The following is a 20,585-nucleotide window of genomic DNA, read 5'->3' as shown; positions in this document are numbered from 1 at the left end:
AACTGTGATTTTTCCCAGGGTGCCAGCTGCAGTTGTCAGCCGCTGTGCACCTTAACCCAGAACCAATTAGTCACCCTGGCTTGGGGCCTAAGGTATCGTGACTGCAGCAAAGCTCGAATGTATACCTTTGTAACTAGAAGCTCTACAGCTTTATGCTAAATAAGTGATGCAGTAGAGTCCTTCTGAAGTGTCCTTATGGGCACAGTGCTTACAGAAGCAGGGAAACGAGGCGAGTTTTTGGTGGGAGATGATGAGTAAACCGTCTGAATTCTACAGGGACACCTACAGTGACAGGAGCGGAAGCAGCTCCCCTGACTCCGAGATCACCGAATTGAAGTTTCCATCAATAAATCATGACTGATGGTAACGTATGTGCTATTTTTAAGCTTTAGGTTTTTATTGTTGGTTTTTATAATGGTGATAACACTAGAATTATAAGAATATCATGAGTTTAGTGTTAAAATTTTTATCTGAATGAAAATGGTACGGTCATTGTGGGCATCAAGTGGGTGAGAGCCCTCCAAGTACTGCTCTCCCCAAGTACGTGCAGTTCCCCACCTGCTCTGCCCAGTACATGCAGTTCCCCACCTGTTCTGCCCAGTACATGCAGTTACCCACCTGCTCTTCCCAAATACATGCAGTTCCCCACCTGCTCTGCCCAGTACGTGCAGTTACCCACCTGCTCTACCCAAGTACGTGCAGTTACCCACCTGCTCTGCCCAGTACATGCAGTTCCCCACCTGTTCTGCCCAGTACATGCAGTTCCCCACCTGTTCTGCCCAGTACATGCAGTTACCCACCTGCTCTACCCAGTACATGCAGTTACCCACCTGCTCTTCCCAAATACATGCAGTTCCCCACCTGCTCTGCCCAGTACGTGCAGTTCCCCACCTGCTCTGCCCAGTACGTGCAGTTACCCACCTGCTCTACCCAAGTACGTGCAGTTACCCACCTGCTCTACCCAAGTACGTGCAGTTCCCCACCTGCTCTGCCCAGTACGTGCAGTTCCCCACCTGCTCTGCCCAGTACGTGCAGTTCCCCACCTGCTCTGCCCAGTACGTGCAGTTACCCACCTGCTCTGCCCAGTACGTGCAGTTACCCACCTGCTCTTTCCAAATACATACAGTTACCCACCTGCTCTACCCAGTACATGCAGTTACCCACCTGCTCTTCCCAAATACATACAGTTCCCCACCTGCTCTGCCCAGTACATGCAGTTCCCCACCTGCTCTGCCCAGTACATGCAGTTCCCCACCTACTCTGCCCAGTACGTGCAGTTACCCACCTGCTCTGGGGACTCCAGTGGGGGACACCAGTCACTGAGCAGTTGTCTCCTATGGATTGCTACATTCAGGTGCTAATCTGACTAAGTCTGGGAGAATGGGATTCTTAGCCTCTGATATTTCACGTATCCATAAACTTGGAGATCTTGAAGGTGACAGATGATGTGACAACATGGTAATTGTCATTTTTGCAGAGTCTCATGCCTTTATCAGGAAATGCTATAATATTGATACATGTGATACTTCTGTGTTGATTGCTGCTTATTCTGGAAATCCCTTAAAATTCAAATAATTATTGAGCAGACTTTGAATGTTTGTCTTTGTAGTGACAGGACTTGTAAGTATATAAAGTGTAGTAGTTGTGGGCACTGCCATGAAGCATATGAAGTCCTGCTAAGATGACTGAGCGAACTGTGTCAGCAAAAGCAGGCTGCTGCTGACGGTTCCAGAGGGGGCTAGGGTGTCAGTCAGGAATCCGGGGTCTAAAGGAAAACAGGGATATGAACTGGTCCCATGGGGTGGGGGTTCCCATCACAGGTAAGATGAGCAGATGAGCTCTTGCCCAGGGGCCGGGCAGGTAGCCTCCCTGGCTCCTGCACCCTTGCCCTCGCCAGCAGTGGGCCCCCGCACCACGCAGACCTGGGCGAGGGGGCACACGGCTGTTGCCCATCTGCCTTGGTTGATTAGCCACCTGAGTAAGGTGGGCCTGAGGAGAAGAAGGCTCGTGCTGGGGGGAGGCAGTGGTTGCTTCCTCTGCCGGGTGAGCGTGTAGCCCAGATGGCCTGGTGGTGCTCTCCACCCGACAGTGTGCTGAGGCTGACAGGCTGCAAAGCTGCACAGGAGAAAGGACTGGGACAGGAAAGGGTAGGTGTTTGGTCAGTGATATGGCATTCTCACTGCTCCCCTCAGTGGAGAGCTCAGTCCCTGGCACTGTGAGAGGCTGGATGCTCTGAAGAGAGCGCTTGTAGTGGGGCAGATGTAGAGGTCCCTGTAAGATCTTGAAAACATGTGGCTCTATAGGAATGGTACATTTAGCTGGTAATTATTTATGCCAGGCTCCTACCACGGACTTCCATGAAAAACAGACATAGTTGACCATAGCAGCTGACTCCAGATTCTGACTTTCCTACTTTCACAATGCATACCTCCTGTAATTGCTAATTTTCTTTTTTTGTTTGTTTTTAAGCAGGGGTGATTCTTCAAGAGAGTTTTCAGACTTCGGGAGTTTGCAGCTTGATTTTACACTCGGCTTTTGACACTTCCTTTAAATTATGTTTTTATTAAGAATATTTTATTATGGGGAAGGGTATTTGGAAGACTGTGACCTGCATGTCCCATCATGTGTATCGGCTTCTGCACGGTGGCTGCCTGGTGTTGACTCTTTCCTTTTCAGCCCCAGCCTCAGACGGGAGGCGGGACATCGGCAGGAGCGGTGACGGGACGGCTGGAGTGCCCGCCAAGCGCCTCGTTTCTGCAGCCACCTCGAGTCACTGTGGATTTGAGTGTGTGGCCTCTCGCTTCCCCAGGGAGGCCTAGACCACTCTCAAGAGCGTGCCGCATGCACTTGGTGCGCACGGAGGGTAATTTTAGCTAATGCTTACAACCCTTGGTGCTGGTGACCTGCGGGGCTCGCTGCCAAGAGCAGCGAAACCAGAAACGAAGCCTCGACACTGCCCCGCGCCTGGGGACTCTCAGTGCCAACTGTGGCTGGTACTCGCTGTTCGAGGGACAGTCAGTTTGATGTCACATGAACGGCAGGAAGTCTGTCTCTCTGAAGCATGATTTGAGAATCCCTGTCCTCTGGCTGGGCGTCTCTCCTGGGGCTGGGAAGCGCTCCTTGCATCAAGGGGTCGCTCAAAAAAGAACAGAGACTCTTGTGGGGAAGCTGCCTCTAAGACCCTCTCACATATCGACAGCTTTGCTTGAGGGACTTCTTCCTTCCGGGATGGTGTTACTGCAGTTGAAAGGCAATATGGAAATATATTTTCTTTATATGACGTAACGGCGGGCACAGCTGTGTGCCCTTATTCTGGCTGGACTTGGTGTAAACTCTAACTTAAGAAATAAATAATGCAGAACAGAGACGTGCTTGGTTTGTCATGCTCTTCATGTACTGGCAGATGGGAAGTGTGTACTGCCAGGCATGCCTGTGTGCCTCCCGTCACCTGAGCGCCCGTCCCAGGCTCTCTCTCCTCCAGGTGAGCAGTCTTATGTGGATGACCTGATAGTTTAAAAACCTAAGAAAGGAGTCCTTCCTTTTAATAGTGTCCAGAATTTCCCAAAAAACTTCAAATTTAGATTCTCAGCATTTAAAGGTAGAATTTCAAAGTAGCATGGGTGCCATGTGCGCTGTTCGAGCTTGAGAAGGGGAAGCAGATGTATTATTTATGGAGGCTGTCCCTCTGCCGAGCAGGGACCTGCCCCACATGCCCGTGGCCAGGCAGCGCAGCACGGCTTTGTCCCCTGCAGGTCCTGCTCCCCTAGCTCCTGGGTGGTTTTTTCTTCCAAGTAAACTTAGCGATACTGAATTCATGCTCCTTGTGGTATGTTGGTGGCATTGGCACCCACCCCCTGGATGCTGAGCACACCTGCTCACAAGCTGTCTCCTCCACAGAGTGAGGCAGAGGCTCGGCTCAGGCTGGGTTACTTGTCTCAGTGGTCAACAACATCTACTCATTGATATTAGGGACTGGGGAGAACAATGTTCCTCACCATTTGATTGTTCCATCAGAGATCAGAAAAGAGGTGGGTTCCTTGCCCAGCCAGCATGGCTCAGTGGTTGGGCATTGACCTATGAATCAGAAGGTCATGGTTCAATTCCCAGTCAGGGCACATGCTCGGATTGCAGGGCACATCCCCAGTGTGGGGTGTGCAGGAGGTAGCCCATCGATGATTCTCATCATTGATGTTTCTTTCCCTCCCTCTCCCTTCCTCTCTGAAATCAATAAATACATACATCTAAAAAGAAGTGGGTTCCTTTTTAGTCTTCCACTCACTGTCCGAGGCCACCGTCGCCGCTGAGGCCAGAAGCTGGTGTCCCTCCCTTCGGACCCAGAGCAGCCCAGCTGCCTCATCTCCGTTCCTCATGGGCCAGAATAAGATGTCTTCCCTCACGGAGGTCTCCATACTCATCTTGTACTTAGAATGTGGCTGATTGGGGGGCTTGTAACCTCTTTTCCTAGCCCGTGGTTCCACGTAAAAGCCATTCCCAAAACAGGGTTCTGACATGCCCGTTGGTGACGGCGCCCCCTGGAACAGTGAGGACTTGGCTGGGTATGAGGTTTGCAAACACTCGCAGTAGTTAGACGTTCCTGCCTCTCCCTTTAAAAGTACCTCACACGACAGTTGTTAGGTGCTGGCTGCTCGCATAGCCTTTCCAGAAGAGGGACCCAGATGCCTTTCCAGGGCTGGTGAAGCCTGAGCAACCCTGTCACCCAGCTTGGCAGATGAGGCCGAAGCCGAGAAATGCCCAGGAGGGCAGGCTTCCGTGCCTGGTGTCCACTGATCAGTGCACAGAAGCTTTTGAGCAAGGAAACCTGGCCAAGCTTCTCTGGTGTCCTTCAAAACCAGTGACCGGGGCCGGTTCTTAGCTGCCCAGAGCAGCTTGGCTACAACGTGACTTAACCTGCCTTTGCAGAAATCAGCTCTTTCCTAATAAGCGTGTCAGGATTGTGATGCCTGGGCTAGCATCTTGCATGTAGCAGGAAAGGGGTGGCAGTGCTGGCGAGGGGGTGTCATTTAAAATAGGGTGGGGAGGAAATGAGTCAAGCAGCTGTCTGGGGGAGGAGCATTTCAGGCAGGGGAGGCAGCCCGTGCAAAGGCCCTGAGATAAGTAATGAAAGGTAGTCAGTGTCGCTGGAATGCATGCACAAGGGGAGGAGGCGGAGTTGAAGGCAGACAGGTCAGGAGGTCAGGGAGAGCTGTGTAGAGTAGACCATGGTTTGGCCTTTGCTCTCAATGTAATGGGGAGCCCTTGAAGGGCTTTGAGCCCAGACCTGTCCTGGTCAGACGTTGGCTTTATAGCCTCTGGCTCTGCTGGTGGTGGAGCAATGGCTGAGCAGGACTCCTAGTGGCTGAGAGTGCTTGGAATGGAAGCCAGGCCCTTTTTGTGCAGGTGCCTGTGTGCTGAGAAACAGGGTACCTGAGGATGACCAGTGCACTGCTACTGTCTGAGAGGTAGCACTTCCCCCCAAGGTACCCGGCCATTAAAGCAGGGCTGGACTGGAACCTGACCATCTGGGCTCCTCCCCTCATCTCTGTGTGGTAGGAGCCCAGGGCTGGCTTGGCCTACTGGATAGAGGGAGACTAGGCATGTGACTCATGACTCAGCTACACCCAACTGGTTGGCCAGATGTTCTAGAAATAATCATTCTTGCTCCAGGTCCCTGTAATTTATTGAAGAGCTATGAGAACCACAGTTCCAGCATGCCAGGGCTGGGGGCTGCCTGCTTGCCCTGTAACCAAGGTGCCTTGCCATCTGCAGAGGGGATTTCCCAAGATAAATTCCTTTCTGACCCTGTCTAGCCAACTGGAGTCAACAGACCCCGGCCTGGGCAAGATGAGCATTTGGGGACAGAGACAGTCCCTTTTGGCCCAGCCCCAGTATAGCCTGGCCAAGTTTTTACAGGTTCTTTCTGAAGGTGAGGTTCTTTGGGGCTCATGCTAAGAGCAACTTATTAGCTACACAGCCCGGAGTCTGCTCAGGATTGAAGCCACATGGGACCAGCCTGTGTGTGCAATGCTGCTGAAGGAGCAAGAAGCCTGGTGCTCCTGTCCCCCTCTGAGCAACCAGATGGGTTTATTGGGAGGTCTTTGGCTCAAACAGGCAATCCCAGTATCGAGAGGCCAGCTTCATCCCTGTGCTCACTTGCCCGCGGGGCCCTCACAGGACGCAGCAGGTGCAGGAGATGGGCCTGTGCTGCCGCAGCCGCTGCTGGAGCTGCTCCTTCTCGGCCGTCAGCACCTTCACCCTCTCCTCCAGCTTGCTCAACTCTGCTGTCCACTTCTGAGGGGACATCGTAGAAACCGCAGTCTAAGCTGACATCATCTCAGGTCCACACACACTCCTCCCAGGGTTGAACTGATGGAGGAGGGCAAGGCCCAGAGAGCCTGGGGGGGCTGCTCAAGGCCCTTGGCACCGGATTGGCACTGCTAGGTGGGGAAGCCTGGTCCCCGGGCCACGCAGACACCCCTGATGGAGTCAGCCCTGGGATTTTGAGGGAAGCTGAGCATCCCAAGCCCTGGGATGACCTGTCCCCTGCAGCCTCCTCGAGTACCAGAGGCAGGCTCAGGTTGGCAGCCCCTCCTCCCCCAATGTCCTCTCCATCAGCGCCTTGCCTTCCTCTGCTTGTCTGCCACCTGATGTTTCCCTCTTGAAAAGGCTTTTGCTTGGGACTATGTCCAGCACTCCCTGCCCCTTATCTTGAGGTCCTCCCCCAAAATGTATACAGCTCTCCGGGTTGTCTTAAAACTTCTCAATATTCTACTCTGCTGACACCCCCAGCCACACAATGATGGACTATGGCAGGTGGTAGGGTTATTTCAAGTCAGCCCCTTGGGCACACTCCTGGGGCAATGGAGCATCAAGGGAAACCTGAGGGCTTGCTCAGGACTGCTCAGCTTGGCCCCCATCCCACCTGACCAGCCTCGCCACTTACTTGTCTGCACCACTCCTGGATGGCGTGAACGGCCAGCGGGCCCTGGATGCTCCCTTCACGCCGCAGGAACACCTCCCCCTGGTCTGTCTCATAGAGCTGCGGCTCAGCCTGGGCCTTTGGGGTGTGCACGCTCAGGCGGATCACCTGGCCAAGGGCAACAACAGCTCTGGGATGCTGCACGGGAGAGTGTGCAGCCCAAATCCTGCCCTGCTTGGTCCTGGCTTCTGGCTCCTGGGGACAGCTTGTGGGGCTGGGGCAGGGCTAGGCCAGGTCTCTTTTCTCATCACCATTTCCCAGACTCCCCTTTGCACCACCTCCTGCCCAGCACTGCTCAGCAGAGTGGATGTGGGCCATCGCTGTAGAGTGATGAAATGACAGAATACAACACAGTCCCAGAGACCTTCCTGTCCTGCAGCTCACCTTGAGGGGCGTGCCGCTGGCGGAGGTGTTGACCACTGGGATGAAAGTGAGCGTGTAGGCGTCAGGGAAGACCTGCGGTCTGAAGCCCTGCAGGACCGAGTCCACCAGCAGACGCACGCGGTCCTCCTCGTGATGGCTGCAGCGGATGCCCCGCACGAGCCCGCTGTCCTCCACGCCCACCAACAGGCTGCCGCCCTCGCTGTTGAGGAAGGCGCACACGTAGCGCCGCAGGTGGTGCTTGAAGGCCAGGCTCAGGTACTCGCCGCCGCCCCTCTTGAACTCCATGCTGCGTGTCTCGCTGCCCAGAAAGGCGCCCTGGAAAAGCCGCTCCTGGCCCTGGATCTCCTGGTGAACGATGGCGCTGTCCGAGCGCGTGCAGCTGGGTTGGTGCATGGAGCTAGGCCACCCCAGAGCCTGGGCCGGTGGGGCGTTGGTGTGCCTGGCAGGTGGGCGGCTGGAGCCTGGGCTGGGGCCGGGGCTGGGACCAGGGCTCGGGCCTCTGTTCTCCTCCTGCTGGTGTGGAGCAAGAGTCCCTGAGCAGGGCAGCAAGAGGGACAGGCTTCCAGAACTCCCACCTCCACCCAGCTGGGGCCCAGCCCACTGAGGAAGCCCCGTCTTCCCTCCCAGGCAGAGGGATCTCATTCTGCTCAAGGTCCTGCAGCCCATGAGGGAAAGGCTGCTGGATCAAGGGTTGGAGCCAGCCACTGGTTCTGCCAGGCTGGGCTGCCCTCTTCCTAGGTGGACTGTGAAATGCATGGCGGGTAAGAGCTCACTTTCCCAGGCTGGAAGCTGGGACACCTGTAGGCCAATCTCTTCCCAGTTGGTTGGGACAGACCTCTGAGGCCCAGGACTGGGTCACCAGGAGATACCTAAGGTCCCATGTGACAGCTTCAGGTCTCTGAACTGAGAGGGGCCCCTGAGACCCCACCCCCTTCCTGATCTTCCTGAAACCCTTGCTCATCACTTTCTGGACCACTGGCCAGCCCTCCTGAACTTCAGCTTTCCTCAGGTCCTCCCTAGTCCCTTTCCATGGTTTCTGTTCTGTCCAGAGCTTCTGGGCATGAGCCCATGGCCACTTCCCTGGTGGCCCCTCCCTGGACTCCCTGCCTGCTGGGCTCTGGAAGAGGCCTCCAGCCCTGGGAGCTCAGTGTGGGCAGGGGCATGGCGATGAGGGGCATGTTCCTATCCACCCTGCAGTGCTCAGAAAAGACAGGTGTATCACAAATTTGAAAAACTGTCATACAAACACGAAATCAGGCTCACTGATCTTGAAATGCAAGTCACAGAGCTGTGTAGTTCTGCAGCAGTTTAAACACTGAGGCATTTTCACCCCAAAAGGAAAGATAAACCAGGATCACCTGTCTCATGGAGTGACCTGCACAGCCTCAGTGAGGTGACTATTCCCTCACGTTCCCCGTAGAAGCCAACCTTTCAGTCCCACTGACTGGGTCTCACCGCCCTGGGTGGCCTGGCCCCTGCCCTCTTTCTTCCTTCGTTCTGAAGCCTTCAGCTTGAGCTCCAGGGACACCACCTGGCCTGCCTGCTGCATGTAACATCCCCCTCACCACCCTGTTCCTTTGTATGTGCCATGTTTCTCTGCCTGGAATGCCAGCCCCACTCCCTGAGTCCCAGCCCGGCTTTTGCTCCCCCTGCTAATTTGTTCCCAGAGAGCAATGGGGGCCCTCCTGTGTCCTCCCACAGCTCCGGGAGGCCACCATGCAGTTTGTCGGCCATGTCTGGCTCTGCTCATAGATAGAGGGCTCCCTGAGGACAGGGCTGAGCCCTGGCTCCCTGCTTTACAGCCTGGCATAGAACAGCTGCTGGTGTTTGTCAACTGAATGAGGTGGTCCAAGGAGGAAATGAGGACCCCTTTGGGACCTGAGGCTGGGGCTGGCCCAGCCCCAGAGGCTGGGATGCAGAGGACCCAGGGAGGAATCCCACACATCTGCCTTTCTACACATGCTTCCGGCTGGAGGCAAACTGTCCCTCTGGGAGTAAGCTGGCAGCCCCCGCTACAGGCCAGTTTTTTGGGTAGCAGTCCCCAAGTTTGCAGATCTGTCCCCAGTTTCTCAAAGATACCCCTCCACCTATGGATGGCAGTGCAGGCCGTCCATACCCAGACCCCTGGGTGAGGCTCTGGGGCTTGCAGCCCGGTGGCTCCAGGAATGCCTCACTTACCTCTCTGTGGTGTGTGGGCTCACGGCCATCTCCCAACACCAGCTCCTTCCCGCGGGCCACCAGCTCCTTGATGATCTGGTGCTCCTCCAAGGCTGTCTGCAGGCGGCAGCGGAGGGAGGCCAGGGTGTCCTCAGAGGTGGCCACCTGCACCAGGGCATAGGCCTTCCGTGGCCGCCTCACCACCTCGATGTGCTCCCGTGCCACTGGCAGCTCCAGCCGCTCCAGGGTGTCTCGGAGCAGGCAGGTGAGCACTGGCACTGAGAACTGGGGGTTCAGGTGGCCCACGTAGAGAATATGCATGCTGGGAGCCCCCTCCAGGCCTGAGTCCTCAGGCAGGGACTCTTCTGTGGGGAACTCCTGCAGGGACTGCTTGCCTGGGGGCTCCATGAGGGGCTCCTGCACCTGCTTGTGCTGATCTCTTCCTGGGGGCCCCTGGAGGGGTCTCCCTCAGAAGGGCTTCCGGGATTCCTTACTGCAGGCTGCTCTTCCCAGGACCCTGGACTCTCAGCTTGGCCCAGGCCCTCCAGGGGACCAAAGGGGTGCCAAAGCTCCTGGGAGGTTCACAGATGGGCAGGGGCTGGGAAGGGCCAGAATGAGAGGGAGGGCAGAGGGCTAGCAGGAAGGGGCCTGCCAGCCACCCCAGGCCTGGGACAGGAAAGAAGAGAGTCAGACAGGGCTGAGCCGAAGAACAGAGCATGAGAGCCTGCCCCTCCAGTCCAGAGGGGAAGACAGGAGATATGCCCAAAGAGGGACAGAGGGGACCAGGACTCAGGTCTCTGAGGCTCCGAGGCCTGACTGTGGCCCCACTGCTGCTTCTGCTTGCCTGGTCTGAACCTGGTATGAGCCCAGAATGGCTCTGAAACGGGCAGGGCTCGGTCAGAGGGTTGTAGAGCAGAGGTTTTATGCTTTGGGCATGCTGATGAAAGCTATGGCCTCTCCCCAGAAGAATGGGCTTTGCATATATATGTATAACTTGTGGAGCCTCGTGGACCCTTCCTAAGAACTAGTTTAGACTGAGTCCTCCTTTAGGTTCAGAGAGCATAAGTGAGGAGGGGCAGAGCTGGGGCCCTACCCCCTCTCGGCCTCCCACCAGGCCAGGGACCTTGATCCTGAGCTGTGCACACACCAGCCCTCCACTTACCCACCCACACCCAGCTTCTGGTCGGTGTGGTAGGAACCACCAGCCTGCATCTTTTCAGATTGGATCCTTGAAGTTGTTAGGGCCTGGGGGCCACCAAGGCTGGGGTGGGAGCATTCAGGACCAACAGGAATAGAAGGACAAGGGAGGCCTATGACCCTCATGTCCTTGCTCTTCCTGGGAGGTAGTGGCCTGAGCTCCCACAGCTCCCTGATCCCTGGCCAGCGGCTCCCTAGGGCACTTGGGAGCTTGGTGTGGGGTGGCAGCAAGAACCAAGGCTGCAGGAAGTGGGCGGGGCCTGTGCAACTACCTCTGTGATCTCATGAGAGCCAATAATGCTTCTTGGCCAGCCTCAAGCACTGGGCAGGCAAGGGTGCGAAGTCCCTCAGGAGGATGCTTCCCCCACCCCCACCTCCACCCCCACCCTCTCTGTAAATATACACCAGCTTGCCCCAGGGCTCCCTCGGGACAGCTCCCAGAACCCCGGGGCTGAAGATGTACTTTCTTCCTGTAATGTCTCTCTAGAGTTCTAGGCCCTAGTGCCATGCAGGCCCCCTGGTGCCTCCCCATCCCCCCTTCAGTCATCAATCCCAGGCTCCAACTGGGCTCAGCTACCTCCAGGGTGGGTCAGAGTGCACACAGTTGGGTCCAGGGCTCCCTGACACCAGGCCCTTCTCTATGCCTGAGGTAGAGGAAAGCCCTGAACAATAGGCCAAAGCCCTTATGGGGAGCACCCCGAATGAGCAGCACAGCCTACCAGACCCCAATGTCCAGGAGTCTGTGGAAAACTGTGCCTACTCTGGCTTGGCAGCCCTGACCCTCTGGCTGCTTTGCGGAGACCGCGGTTAGAAGCCCACAGTGGCCACGTGGAAGGGCATTCTAAGTTCATCAGGATGTCAGAACCAATCACTGGCGAGAACTGGCAAGTACGCCCTTCCCCTCAGAAGTCTCCTTACCCACTCTCCCGGACCCTTCCCTGTCCCACCCCCAGGCACATGGGCTCAAAGAAAGGAAATGACTGACCCAGAGCACGATAGCAAATGGCTGGACTGGCGGAACAAAGATATACAACTGAGTGTCCTTTTTGGATCATCTTAGCTAATTCCACTACCCATGGCCCTGACTGGCGGAACAAAGATATACAACTGAGTGTCCTTTTTGGATCATCTTAGCTAATTCCACTACCCATGGCCCTGAAGTCGGGTTACTTGGCTTCAAATGCCTACTTTAACACTTCCTGGCTGTGATCTGAGCTTCTCTTTCCTCATCTACAAAATGGGTTTGTTGTGAAGATTAAATGAGCTCATTCTAACTCATGTAGAGCAGTGTAGGGCTCACAGTGACACTCTCAGGTTATACTGAACTGTGCTGCTACACCTTCTCTGCCATCCCGTGAGAAACAGGGATGTGTGGCCCTGGCCTTGAGCACCTGGCCCTGGCCCAGTTAGTCTGCACCTTTCCTTGCCCGAGGATGTGGATGAGCCCAGCCACAGAGGCTCCTTGGAGCTGCTGACCTTAACACTGTTCTTCCAGCTCAGGCTCAAGGAGCTGCTGAGCGCACCGCTGTCTTGCTGGCAGGCAGTGCTGGGGCCCCAGGGGACACCTGGCTAATCTCCTGTTCGTTAGGGATTTGCTGGAATTAGAAGAACTCAGGGATCATCTTGTCCAAGCTCCTCATTTTATATGTGAAGAAACTAAGACCATGAGGAAGGACTAACCTGCCCACTGGAAAACAGTGATTTGGCTGTTGATTAAAAAGACACTGGCATCTATATTGCTTTTTATTTATAAACAAGTCAACATAAAATAAGTCCAGATGGCAGCGGGGCAGCTGTGCTGACCTGCTTGCGAAGGAAGCATGTAGACAGCGGAGTGGGTGCAGCCAGACTCCAGCCTGGAGACCCTTTCCTCCTACCACCATAGGGACTTCTTGGCCTAAAATCATTGGCCCGACCTTCTGCGGCAGCAGTTCTGGCCAGGGCAAGGAGCTGTGCTGGGTCAGTGCGGGCAGGGACTCCCCATTCCCATGGGTGAGGCTGGGCGAAGGGCCCAGTAAGGAAGAGAGGGGAAGGTGACAGGGATCCTCTCCTCCCAACACTGAGTGATGTGGTCAAGGCTTTATGGGTCTGTCTGTCCCAAAGAGAAAGTGCCCTGAGGTAATGTCCTCTGTGAAGGGGCCACACCTCTCTGGGACCAGGGCAGGGCAGTCTTTCTCCTCCTGAAACCCCATGTTTGGAGTGAGGAGTAGGAACTGAAGGGCTTGCCCAAGTGCCAGAAACAATAAATAACAATACAAAATGATCTTTTTTTTTTTTTAAAAAAGGTAGAGGTTTGCACCATGAGTTTGGAATCTGGGTATCTTGTAGAAGGCAGGAGCTGTGGGGCAGTGGGTGCCACACCAGGCCCAGCAGGTGGTAAGGGACTGGGCATGAGTGTCAGTTCAGGGCCCCATCTTCTGAGGCCTCAGGGGTCCACCCCTTTGCCATCACATGGCAGGTGTTCAGTCTAAACTTCTGAGGCCGGCCAGACTTGGGAAATAAATAGAGGGGGCCTAGAGCAGAGGCAGGACTGAGGGGAAGAGCAGCATCAGCCCTGGGCCCCACACTCCCCCTCCTCAGCCCTTCATGGAAGGACATGGAGGGTAGCAGTGGGGGCTCTGCACAGCCTCCTGCAGTCCTGAGGTGCGCCGAATGCCACAAACCACTGGGAGATGGCTGATGGTCGGAGAATGCTGCCCTGTCCGCTCCACCCCTCAGCTGTCAGGCCGTGTCTTCCTGCTCAGAACTTGCCCTGCTTCAGCCGGTCAATGTGGTAGGAGAGTTTGAGCGCAGGCCCCAGCTTCAGCCCCATGTACTTCATCATCACGTCGCTGCGCAGCAGGAGCAGGGCCTTGCCGTCGATCTCCTGGAGGGCGTGGGAGAGCCGCCATCAGAGGCCTGGTTGGTCTGACCACCCCAGGGAAGTACAGCCACATGGAGTCAAGTGGACCTGCTGTGACACTAAAGCCTCCCTGGTCTCCCACCTTTTGTCTCCAACCATCCCTCCCCCACAAACAGCTATTGCTGAGCCCACCCGCTAAGCTCTTCACACGTTTGCACCCGTTTCCTTTCTCCGCTGAACCCTCCCAGACCTCTGAGTCCAGCTCAGTTCCAACTCCTCTAGGAAGCTTCCCCAGTCAGTGTACGTGTCACTTCCCACGGCTGTTCATGACCCTGTTATTCTGAGTCCTCTTCCTTCCGAAGCAGCAGGGACCATCTGTGTGAGCTAGACACAAAGCAGGCACCTACCAGGCAGCTCTGAGGCCCTCAGGCCTGAGCTAAGAGCGCCCTCCAAACCCACCTGGCATGGGAAGTTTAAATGACCAATGAAGGGAGCAGTTCTGTTCTGAGTGCCCACAGGGGAGAACTGCACCAAGCAGCAGGGGCTCCGGGGGAAATGGCCTTGTGCCCCAAATCAGAAGAATGGTCAAGGTGGGGATTAGGAGTAGTCCCTGGCCACAGGGCCATTGGTCACTTGAAGAGATGTGTGAGAGGCTAGGAGAAGACGAGAGCCTGCTGAGGGTGAGAGCTCGGGGCCATTTGGCAAGGGATTCTTTAACGTAGGCCAACGCCCCTGATTCTCAGGCCAAGGCTGGCAGGTGAGAGAGCAGCGTTCCTAGGAAGAGGAGGGCCTTGTCCCTGCTGCAAAGCCCACAGGGTGCACACCCAGCAGGAATGTGGCTGCATCAGATCTCACACCAGCGGAGTAGGCTGAACTCAGTGCCCAGTGAGTGTTGACTGAGACCCAAGATTCTGTCCCTAAGTTTGTGTGGTCTCCTGAGCTGTATCAAGGGACCTGGAACAAATGTATAGTCCATGCCCTTAAGAGTCTACAGGCTGCGGAAGCAATACTCCAGTGAACCCGACAGAGATGAGGCAGGGGCACCTACGTGTTTACGAAAAAGGTCAGCGTGGGGTCCAAGCTGAGGATCAGCTTCCCGAACAAACTGCATCACATCCTCGACTGTCCATGAGGAGGGGTCCCGGGCACTCATTCGAGAGGCATCCCGGCTTTCCAGGTATCGGTCCGACCCTGCAGGACAGAGGGACAGCTGGCATCATGGGCGGGAACTGGTTTGAACTCCCCACCACTCCCTTCAGCGTGTCCTGAAAGGCCCTATGGGTGAGCTAACAGCAGAGGCAGCAGAGGGAGGGAGCGTTTCCACAAAGGGTCTTCGTAAGTTAAATCTTTGTTCTTTAAGGGTAGATCTGATTTTGAAAATAGAAGGAATTTTACACTGAGGCTGTGACTCATCCTGGACTAGAGTCAGGGTAAAATGAGGTAATGGGCTTACTTAGGTTCAGTGTGGGGCTGGTGGGTGAAACTGCTTTTGCTGTGGTTCTGGTGACCATTACTGGAGAGACCTTGGGAACTGGGCAAGAGCAGAGCCCAATTCTTGGGGTCTAGGGAGAAAAAAAGTGGAGGATAAAATCCTGGGGAAGAGCTGACCTCACTATAGCTCATGTACAGAGGCAGAAAGTTTTGCTTTGGCTTCCAGAAGCCTCAGCATTACTTTAATGCCCTGCTTAGAGCTTGTATCTCAATCGTGGCTCAATCGCCACTTCCCTGTGGGAGTTGGGATTTCTATTCTGATCATCACCTGCCACAGATCTCCGGTACGTCACATCCCTCTTCCTGGAATGTGTTTCTCCTCTCCTTTCAATTTCTTTTCTTTGGCAAACCCCAACTTAGCAAGCAAGAGATGACTTCAAAGACCAGCTCCTCTATGAAACTTTTCTATGGAAATAACTGGCCTCACAAAGCATTTCATGTATCCCTGGTTACAGCTTAACCTCTACACACTTCTCTCATCACATCACCTAATAATCTATTATCGGGAAAGCAGTCAGAGCAGCCTTAAAAAGGAATTGGATGGTGTCAGTCCTTAAAAACTCCATGCATTGGCCTCCCATCACACCTGACAGGACATCTCAACTCCTTGGCCTGGCAGTTGCTCCATCACCTGGCCCTTCCTCCTTCTGACCTCACGTCCCAGGCCCCGCCCCACCTTTCCCTCACAATAATCCAGACAAGCCAGTTTTCTTGCTGCTACTTGAACAGGCTATGCTCTTATTCTTTGACCTGTAATTTCCTTTGTCTGGAATGCTCTTTTTCCAGATCTTTGCATACCCAATTCCTTCTCAACATTTGGGTCTCATCTCAAATACCAATTCCTCAGAGTAGCTTTCCCTGATCTACTAGTAAAAGTACTCCATTCCCCATTGTCACTTGTTGGAAGCCGCCCATTGTCTTCACTAGCAGAGAGGTGTTGACAAGGAACCTGGAAGGCTGGAGACCTTGAGTTCTTAAAGGTCAGAGCTCTGCACCCACTGTTTAGTTGAGACAATGGTAGCTGAAGCAACTTCTACCTTTTAGTTTTATGTAAATCCTTGCTGACTGGCTATTATTGGAATTGCTTGCCTAAGGGCTATGGGTGTATCCCAAAACCTGAATAAAAGGGATAGCAAGGCCAGAGCAAAGGGGAGTCCTTCCTCTTGAGCTGGGCTCCTGCCTTGCCCCCAATTCCAAAATTTATATTTTTTTGTCTGGTCTCTTTCATTTGTGTGCAGCCTCCTCCAGAACCCGAACCCTGAACCATGCGGGATATGGAGGGGACACTCACAGTCACTCTCAACTCCCCTATTCTATAGTTTTTGTTTTTTCTTTCCAGCACATATGACTACCTAAAATAATTTTATGCATCTATGTCTTCTATTTTCCCCCCTGCTATGTCCTTATGATATTGTGATTTCTAATATGAAACATACATACTTGTCTTAATATCCACTTATGGCACAGAACTCTTAAAATCCTTTAAATTTCCCAAGTGGTGAGATAAAGAAAGGTTATTTATAATGAGCCCCTTTCATTATGAGTATGTCAATGAGGTGACTATTGGAAAGACCCTAAAGATGGGAGTTGGTTGCCAGAAGAACAAACCAGGTGGCTAGAGAGTTGGACCTTTCAGGTCCACCTCCAAACTCCTGGGGAAGGGAGAGGCTGGCGATCGAACTCAATCATAATGGCCAATGATTTAATCAGTCATGCCTCTGCAATAAAGTTTGGGGCTGGGCACTGTGCAGACCAGGGGAGAAGTGTGCTTGATTAGAGCCACAGAAATTCCACTGGCTTTTTAGAGGTGGCAGTAGACAGGAAGTTGGAGAGAACTCTCTATAGCCAGCCACTTCTCACTGCCCTGAAAGTCTAAGACAGATGCTAAGACAGAAACCTGTGATGCTAAGACAGAAACCAACTCAGAGATTATGGAGAGCAGAACAAAGATATACAACTGAGTGTCCTTTTTGGATCATCTTAGCTAATTCCACTACCCAAGAGAAGCTAGAAATCTCTCTCTCTCTCTCTCTCTCTCTCTCTCTCTCACACACACACACACACACACACACACAATTATTCACGTATACATATCCTATCTAATAAAAGAGTAATATGCAAATTGACCATACCTCTGTCACACCCACCAGCCACACCCACCAGCCAATCAGGAGCAAGTATGCAAATTAACCCAGCCAAGATGGCTGCGGCCACAGAGAGAGCAGGAGGCTTGGGTTTCCCCGGCAATGGAGGAAGCCAAGCTTTCCGCCTGCCCTGGCCTGCCTTGGCCTCCGCTTAAGGCTACAAAGTTTCAATATAGAAGATAAATAAATCCCAACAAAATGGCTGTGGACACAGAGCAAGCAGGAGGCTTGGCTCTGCTCAAGGCTACAAAGTTTCAATTATAGAAGATGAATAAATCCCAGATACTAGGGCCTCCGCTTGGGTCGCCGGGGTGCGTGGCCAGCCTGCAAACCACCACAGGCCCCTCACCCAGGCTGCCCCACACCCCAAGGGAACCCCCACCCTGATCTGGGACACCCTTCAGGGCAAACCAGCCGGCCCCCACCCGTGCACCAGGCCTCTATCCTGTCTAATCCTATCTAATAAAAGAATAATATGCAAATTGACCATCACTCCAACACACAAGATGTCTGTCCCCATGTGGACATAAGATGGCCGCCACAAGATGGCCAGCAGGGGAGGGCAGTTGGGAGGAACCAGGCCTGCAAGGGAGGGCAGTTGGGGGCGATCAAGCCTGCAGGGGAGGGCAGTTAGGGGTGACCAGGCCGGCAGAGGAGGGAAGTTGGGGGTGACTGGGCCTGCAGGGAAGGGCAGTTGGGGGGGACCAGGCCTGCAGGGGAGCAGTTAGGCATCAATCAGGCTGGCAGGGGAGTGGTTAAGGGGTGATCAGGCTGGCAGGCTGAAGCGGTTGGGGCAATCAGGAAGGCAGGCTGGCAAGCAGTTGGGAGCCAGCACTCCTGGATTGTGAGAGGGATGTCCGACTGCCTGTTTAGGCCCGATCCTACCTGGATCGGGCCTAAACGGGCAGTCGGACATCCCTGGAGGGGTACCAGATTGGATCGGGTGCACGCTGGGCTGAGGGACACCCCCCACCCTGTGCATGAATTTCGTGCACCAGGCCTCTAGTATATATTATAAACACATATATATACACATATATAATACTATTATATATTATGTGTTTGTTAGCCTATTCCTGTTAGAATGTACACTCTACGGAGATGAATACATTTAAGCAAAGACCTTGAGGCAGAGAGTGATGAGCATATTTAGGGTTGAGCAGGGAGGCAACGTGCCAGAGCAGAGTGAATGAGGAAAAGTGGCAGGAATAACATCTCAGAGGCATGTATGTGTGTGCTGGGCAGGGAAGCAGTGGTGAGGTAACAGAAGACCTTGTAAGCCACTGAAAGACCAGTGGCTTTTCTGAGTGACATGAGTTGAGTTTGAGCACAGGAGTGACATGAACCAATTTATAACTAACTAAGAATCCGTCTCACAGTCTGTGTTCATAATAGGTGTTAGGGGGCAAGAACAAGTGAAGGAGACAAGTTGTAAATGAGTCTCCTATGATAGTCCAGATAAGAGATGACTGTGGCATGCACCAGGCGGTAGTGGTGAGTGGTGAAGAGAGGTCTGATATATGAACATTATAAAGAATTCCCACCACCGTCCATTCATTTAACCCTTAAAACAGCTCCTGAAGGAATTATCATCTTCAGTTTAGAGATGAGAGAAGTGAGGCTCAGAGAAGGGAAGGGACTTGCCCAAGACCACACAGGAAGGAGATGAGTTATGCCCTGTCTCTATCTTTTCCTATTCCCAATTTTTCAGACAGACTATATCAAGGTTCTCCCCCCTCCACCCAATGGGTATGGCTGGTGGTTATTCTTCAAAGAAGGGAGAGGGTCTCAATCTGAGAATGACTAAGGCAGGTGAGGCACCTCCACAGAGGCCAGACTAACAAACAGATACCTAATCATCCTGAATCATGAAATAAGAGGGGATAGACCTGACATCCATTAAATTCTATGAGAGAAACAATTTTAGGGCCAACTGAATGGAATCCTTTCATAGTCTTATCGGGTTCTTCAGGATCAGAAAAGGTCTAGACCATGACCTGGCCAACAGACTCAATGTATTCCAAAGGAAGAGTAAAGATGCCTGGGGACAACAGTGACATCTGAGGCCAGTGCCACATGAGGCACTCCTAATGGAAACAGGGCCTTGGAGAAGATCACAGTAAAGTAATGCCCTCCTACCTGGGGAATGAGTTAGTTTCCAAAACGATCCCATATCCCTGCTTCCACCAGATCCTTTTAACACTCCTGTGGAAAGACCAGGTGGATGTCACCATCTTCATTTTGCATATGAGGAACATGAAGATGTGCGAGGTGAGATGACTTACCCAAATCTCAAGGCAGGGGATCAACTCTCAGTTCTACCTCTACTTCAGGGCTTCTCATGCTCCACTTTGCTGCCTCACGGTGGGAGGGGCATCCCAGTCTTCTTCCCCTGTCAGCCTTCCCGAAAACTCTCTCCTGAGGTCACCTCTTTCCATTGCAGGCCTTGCTAATGGAGTCTCCTTATTCTTTTACAGCCCACACATTCCTGGGCTGTGAAAGAATAAGGCCTTTTGTGGGAAACACCAAAGGCCCAGCTGTGGGATGTGAAGGTGGATCTCCTATATTCCCATTGCTACTTTTAGACCATCCTCCTATGAAAGCTCACGTTCTTCAGAGGCCACACTGTTGTCTATAAATTTCAGTGTTTCTACCCCTTGTTAAATGAAGACTTTTTGGTATTTAGCTCACTGCCTTCTATTCCACCCCAATTCCTGCCATAATTTTCAGAGGCAATCGGCAATCTATTCAACTTCCTTGCCTCTCTCTGCCAGTGACTTTCACATCTACTCTACTTCAAATACCAATTGCCAAATTCACTGTCTGGTTTTTGCCATCACTTGGAACAATTTTAAACATCACTTCAGAATTTTAAACATGCCACTTTCTGACCTCAACCCTGTCTTCCCAACTGTCTTGTGACTTATGTCCATTATAACCTTGACATAACAAGATTATCAACACATCAATCTTACAGTTCCCCATCCTTCAGCCTTCTCTTAGTCTTGCTCCTTCCCCACCCTGCCCAGATCCAGTGTTGATCTAAACTCCTCTCCCTCTAGTTCTTCGATTCCTTTATATGCTTCCTTACTCCCTGTCCCCTCTTGTCCTACTAGCTCGAATAAACATGAAACCTTAAATTCAAACTCTTTTCTTACCCCACATCTAGGTTTCTAAGAATCACAGAAGAAAACTATGGCTCTTGCAAACTTCCAAATTAGTCTGCAAGCACAGCTGGGCCTTGGTGTTTCCCACAAACAATTTCCCTCTCCTTCACCCATTTCCCCCGTCTTCTTTAGGACCAGTTCCATATTTCAGACTCCTAAGCCTTCCTTACTCAGCCCCTCTCCATTTACTCATGGCCACAAACTTCCCTCCAGTGTCAGAGAACAAG

At 53.2% G+C, this 20,585-nt stretch overlaps 3 protein-coding genes across 22 annotated transcripts in view; 1 reads left to right on the top strand and 2 right to left on the bottom strand.

The window, feature by feature from the left end:
• Positions 1 to 3,367, top strand: part of CTPS1 (CTP synthase 1) — a 33,323-nt gene extending 29,956 nt beyond the window's left edge. For 2 of the 5 annotated variants that reach the window (XM_080653572.1, XM_080653574.1), the window contains 2 exons: positions 277 to 363; positions 2,473 to 3,364. In XM_080653572.1, coding sequence (XP_080509698.1) covers positions 277 to 361 — 85 coding nt within the window. In that variant the 3' untranslated portion in view covers positions 362 to 363; positions 2,473 to 3,364. Of the gene's footprint in view, positions 1 to 276; positions 369 to 2,472 lie in introns of all 5 variants that reach the window. The other 3 variants (XM_080653571.1, XM_080653570.1, XM_080653573.1) reach the window with 3 other exon arrangements.
• A 2,798-nt stretch (positions 3,368 to 6,165) lies between these two features.
• Positions 6,166 to 9,937, bottom strand: SLFNL1 (schlafen like 1; the record flags this gene model as incomplete). 2 transcript variants are annotated; one of them, XM_080653545.1, is made up of 4 exons in its annotated part: positions 6,166 to 6,288; positions 6,941 to 7,084; positions 7,361 to 7,870; positions 9,539 to 9,937. In XM_080653545.1, 4 exons carry the CDS (start codon positions 9,923 to 9,925, stop codon positions 6,166 to 6,168), a joined length of 1,164 nt encoding a protein of 387 aa, XP_080509671.1. The 2 variants fall into 2 exon arrangements, with proteins under 2 accessions (XP_080509671.1, XP_080509670.1); XM_080653544.1 differs by having other exon boundaries at positions 7,361 to 7,873; positions 9,539 to 9,925.
• A 2,507-nt stretch (positions 9,938 to 12,444) lies between these two features.
• Positions 12,445 to 20,585, bottom strand: part of SCMH1 (Scm polycomb group protein homolog 1) — a 136,052-nt gene continuing 127,911 nt past the window's right edge. For 8 of the 15 annotated variants that reach the window (XM_080653461.1, XM_080653462.1, XM_080653451.1 and 5 more), the window contains 3 exons: positions 19,331 to 19,396; positions 14,605 to 14,747; positions 12,445 to 13,580 (listed from right to left, as the gene is read on the bottom strand). In XM_080653461.1, coding sequence (XP_080509587.1) covers positions 13,455 to 13,580; positions 14,605 to 14,747; positions 19,331 to 19,396 — 335 coding nt within the window. In that variant the 3' untranslated portion in view covers positions 12,445 to 13,454. The remainder of the gene's footprint in view (positions 13,581 to 14,604; positions 14,748 to 19,330; positions 19,397 to 20,585) is intronic. The other 7 variants (XM_080653465.1, XM_080653459.1, XM_080653455.1 and 4 more) reach the window with 1 other exon arrangement.

This window comes from Plecotus auritus (genome assembly GCF_963455305.1).
Source record: "Plecotus auritus genome assembly, chromosome: 2".
Classification (NCBI taxonomy): domain Eukaryota; kingdom Metazoa; phylum Chordata; class Mammalia; order Chiroptera; family Vespertilionidae; genus Plecotus; species Plecotus auritus.
Note: the sequence above shows the minus strand (reverse complement) of the source record. Positions and strands in the feature narration are given on the sequence as shown.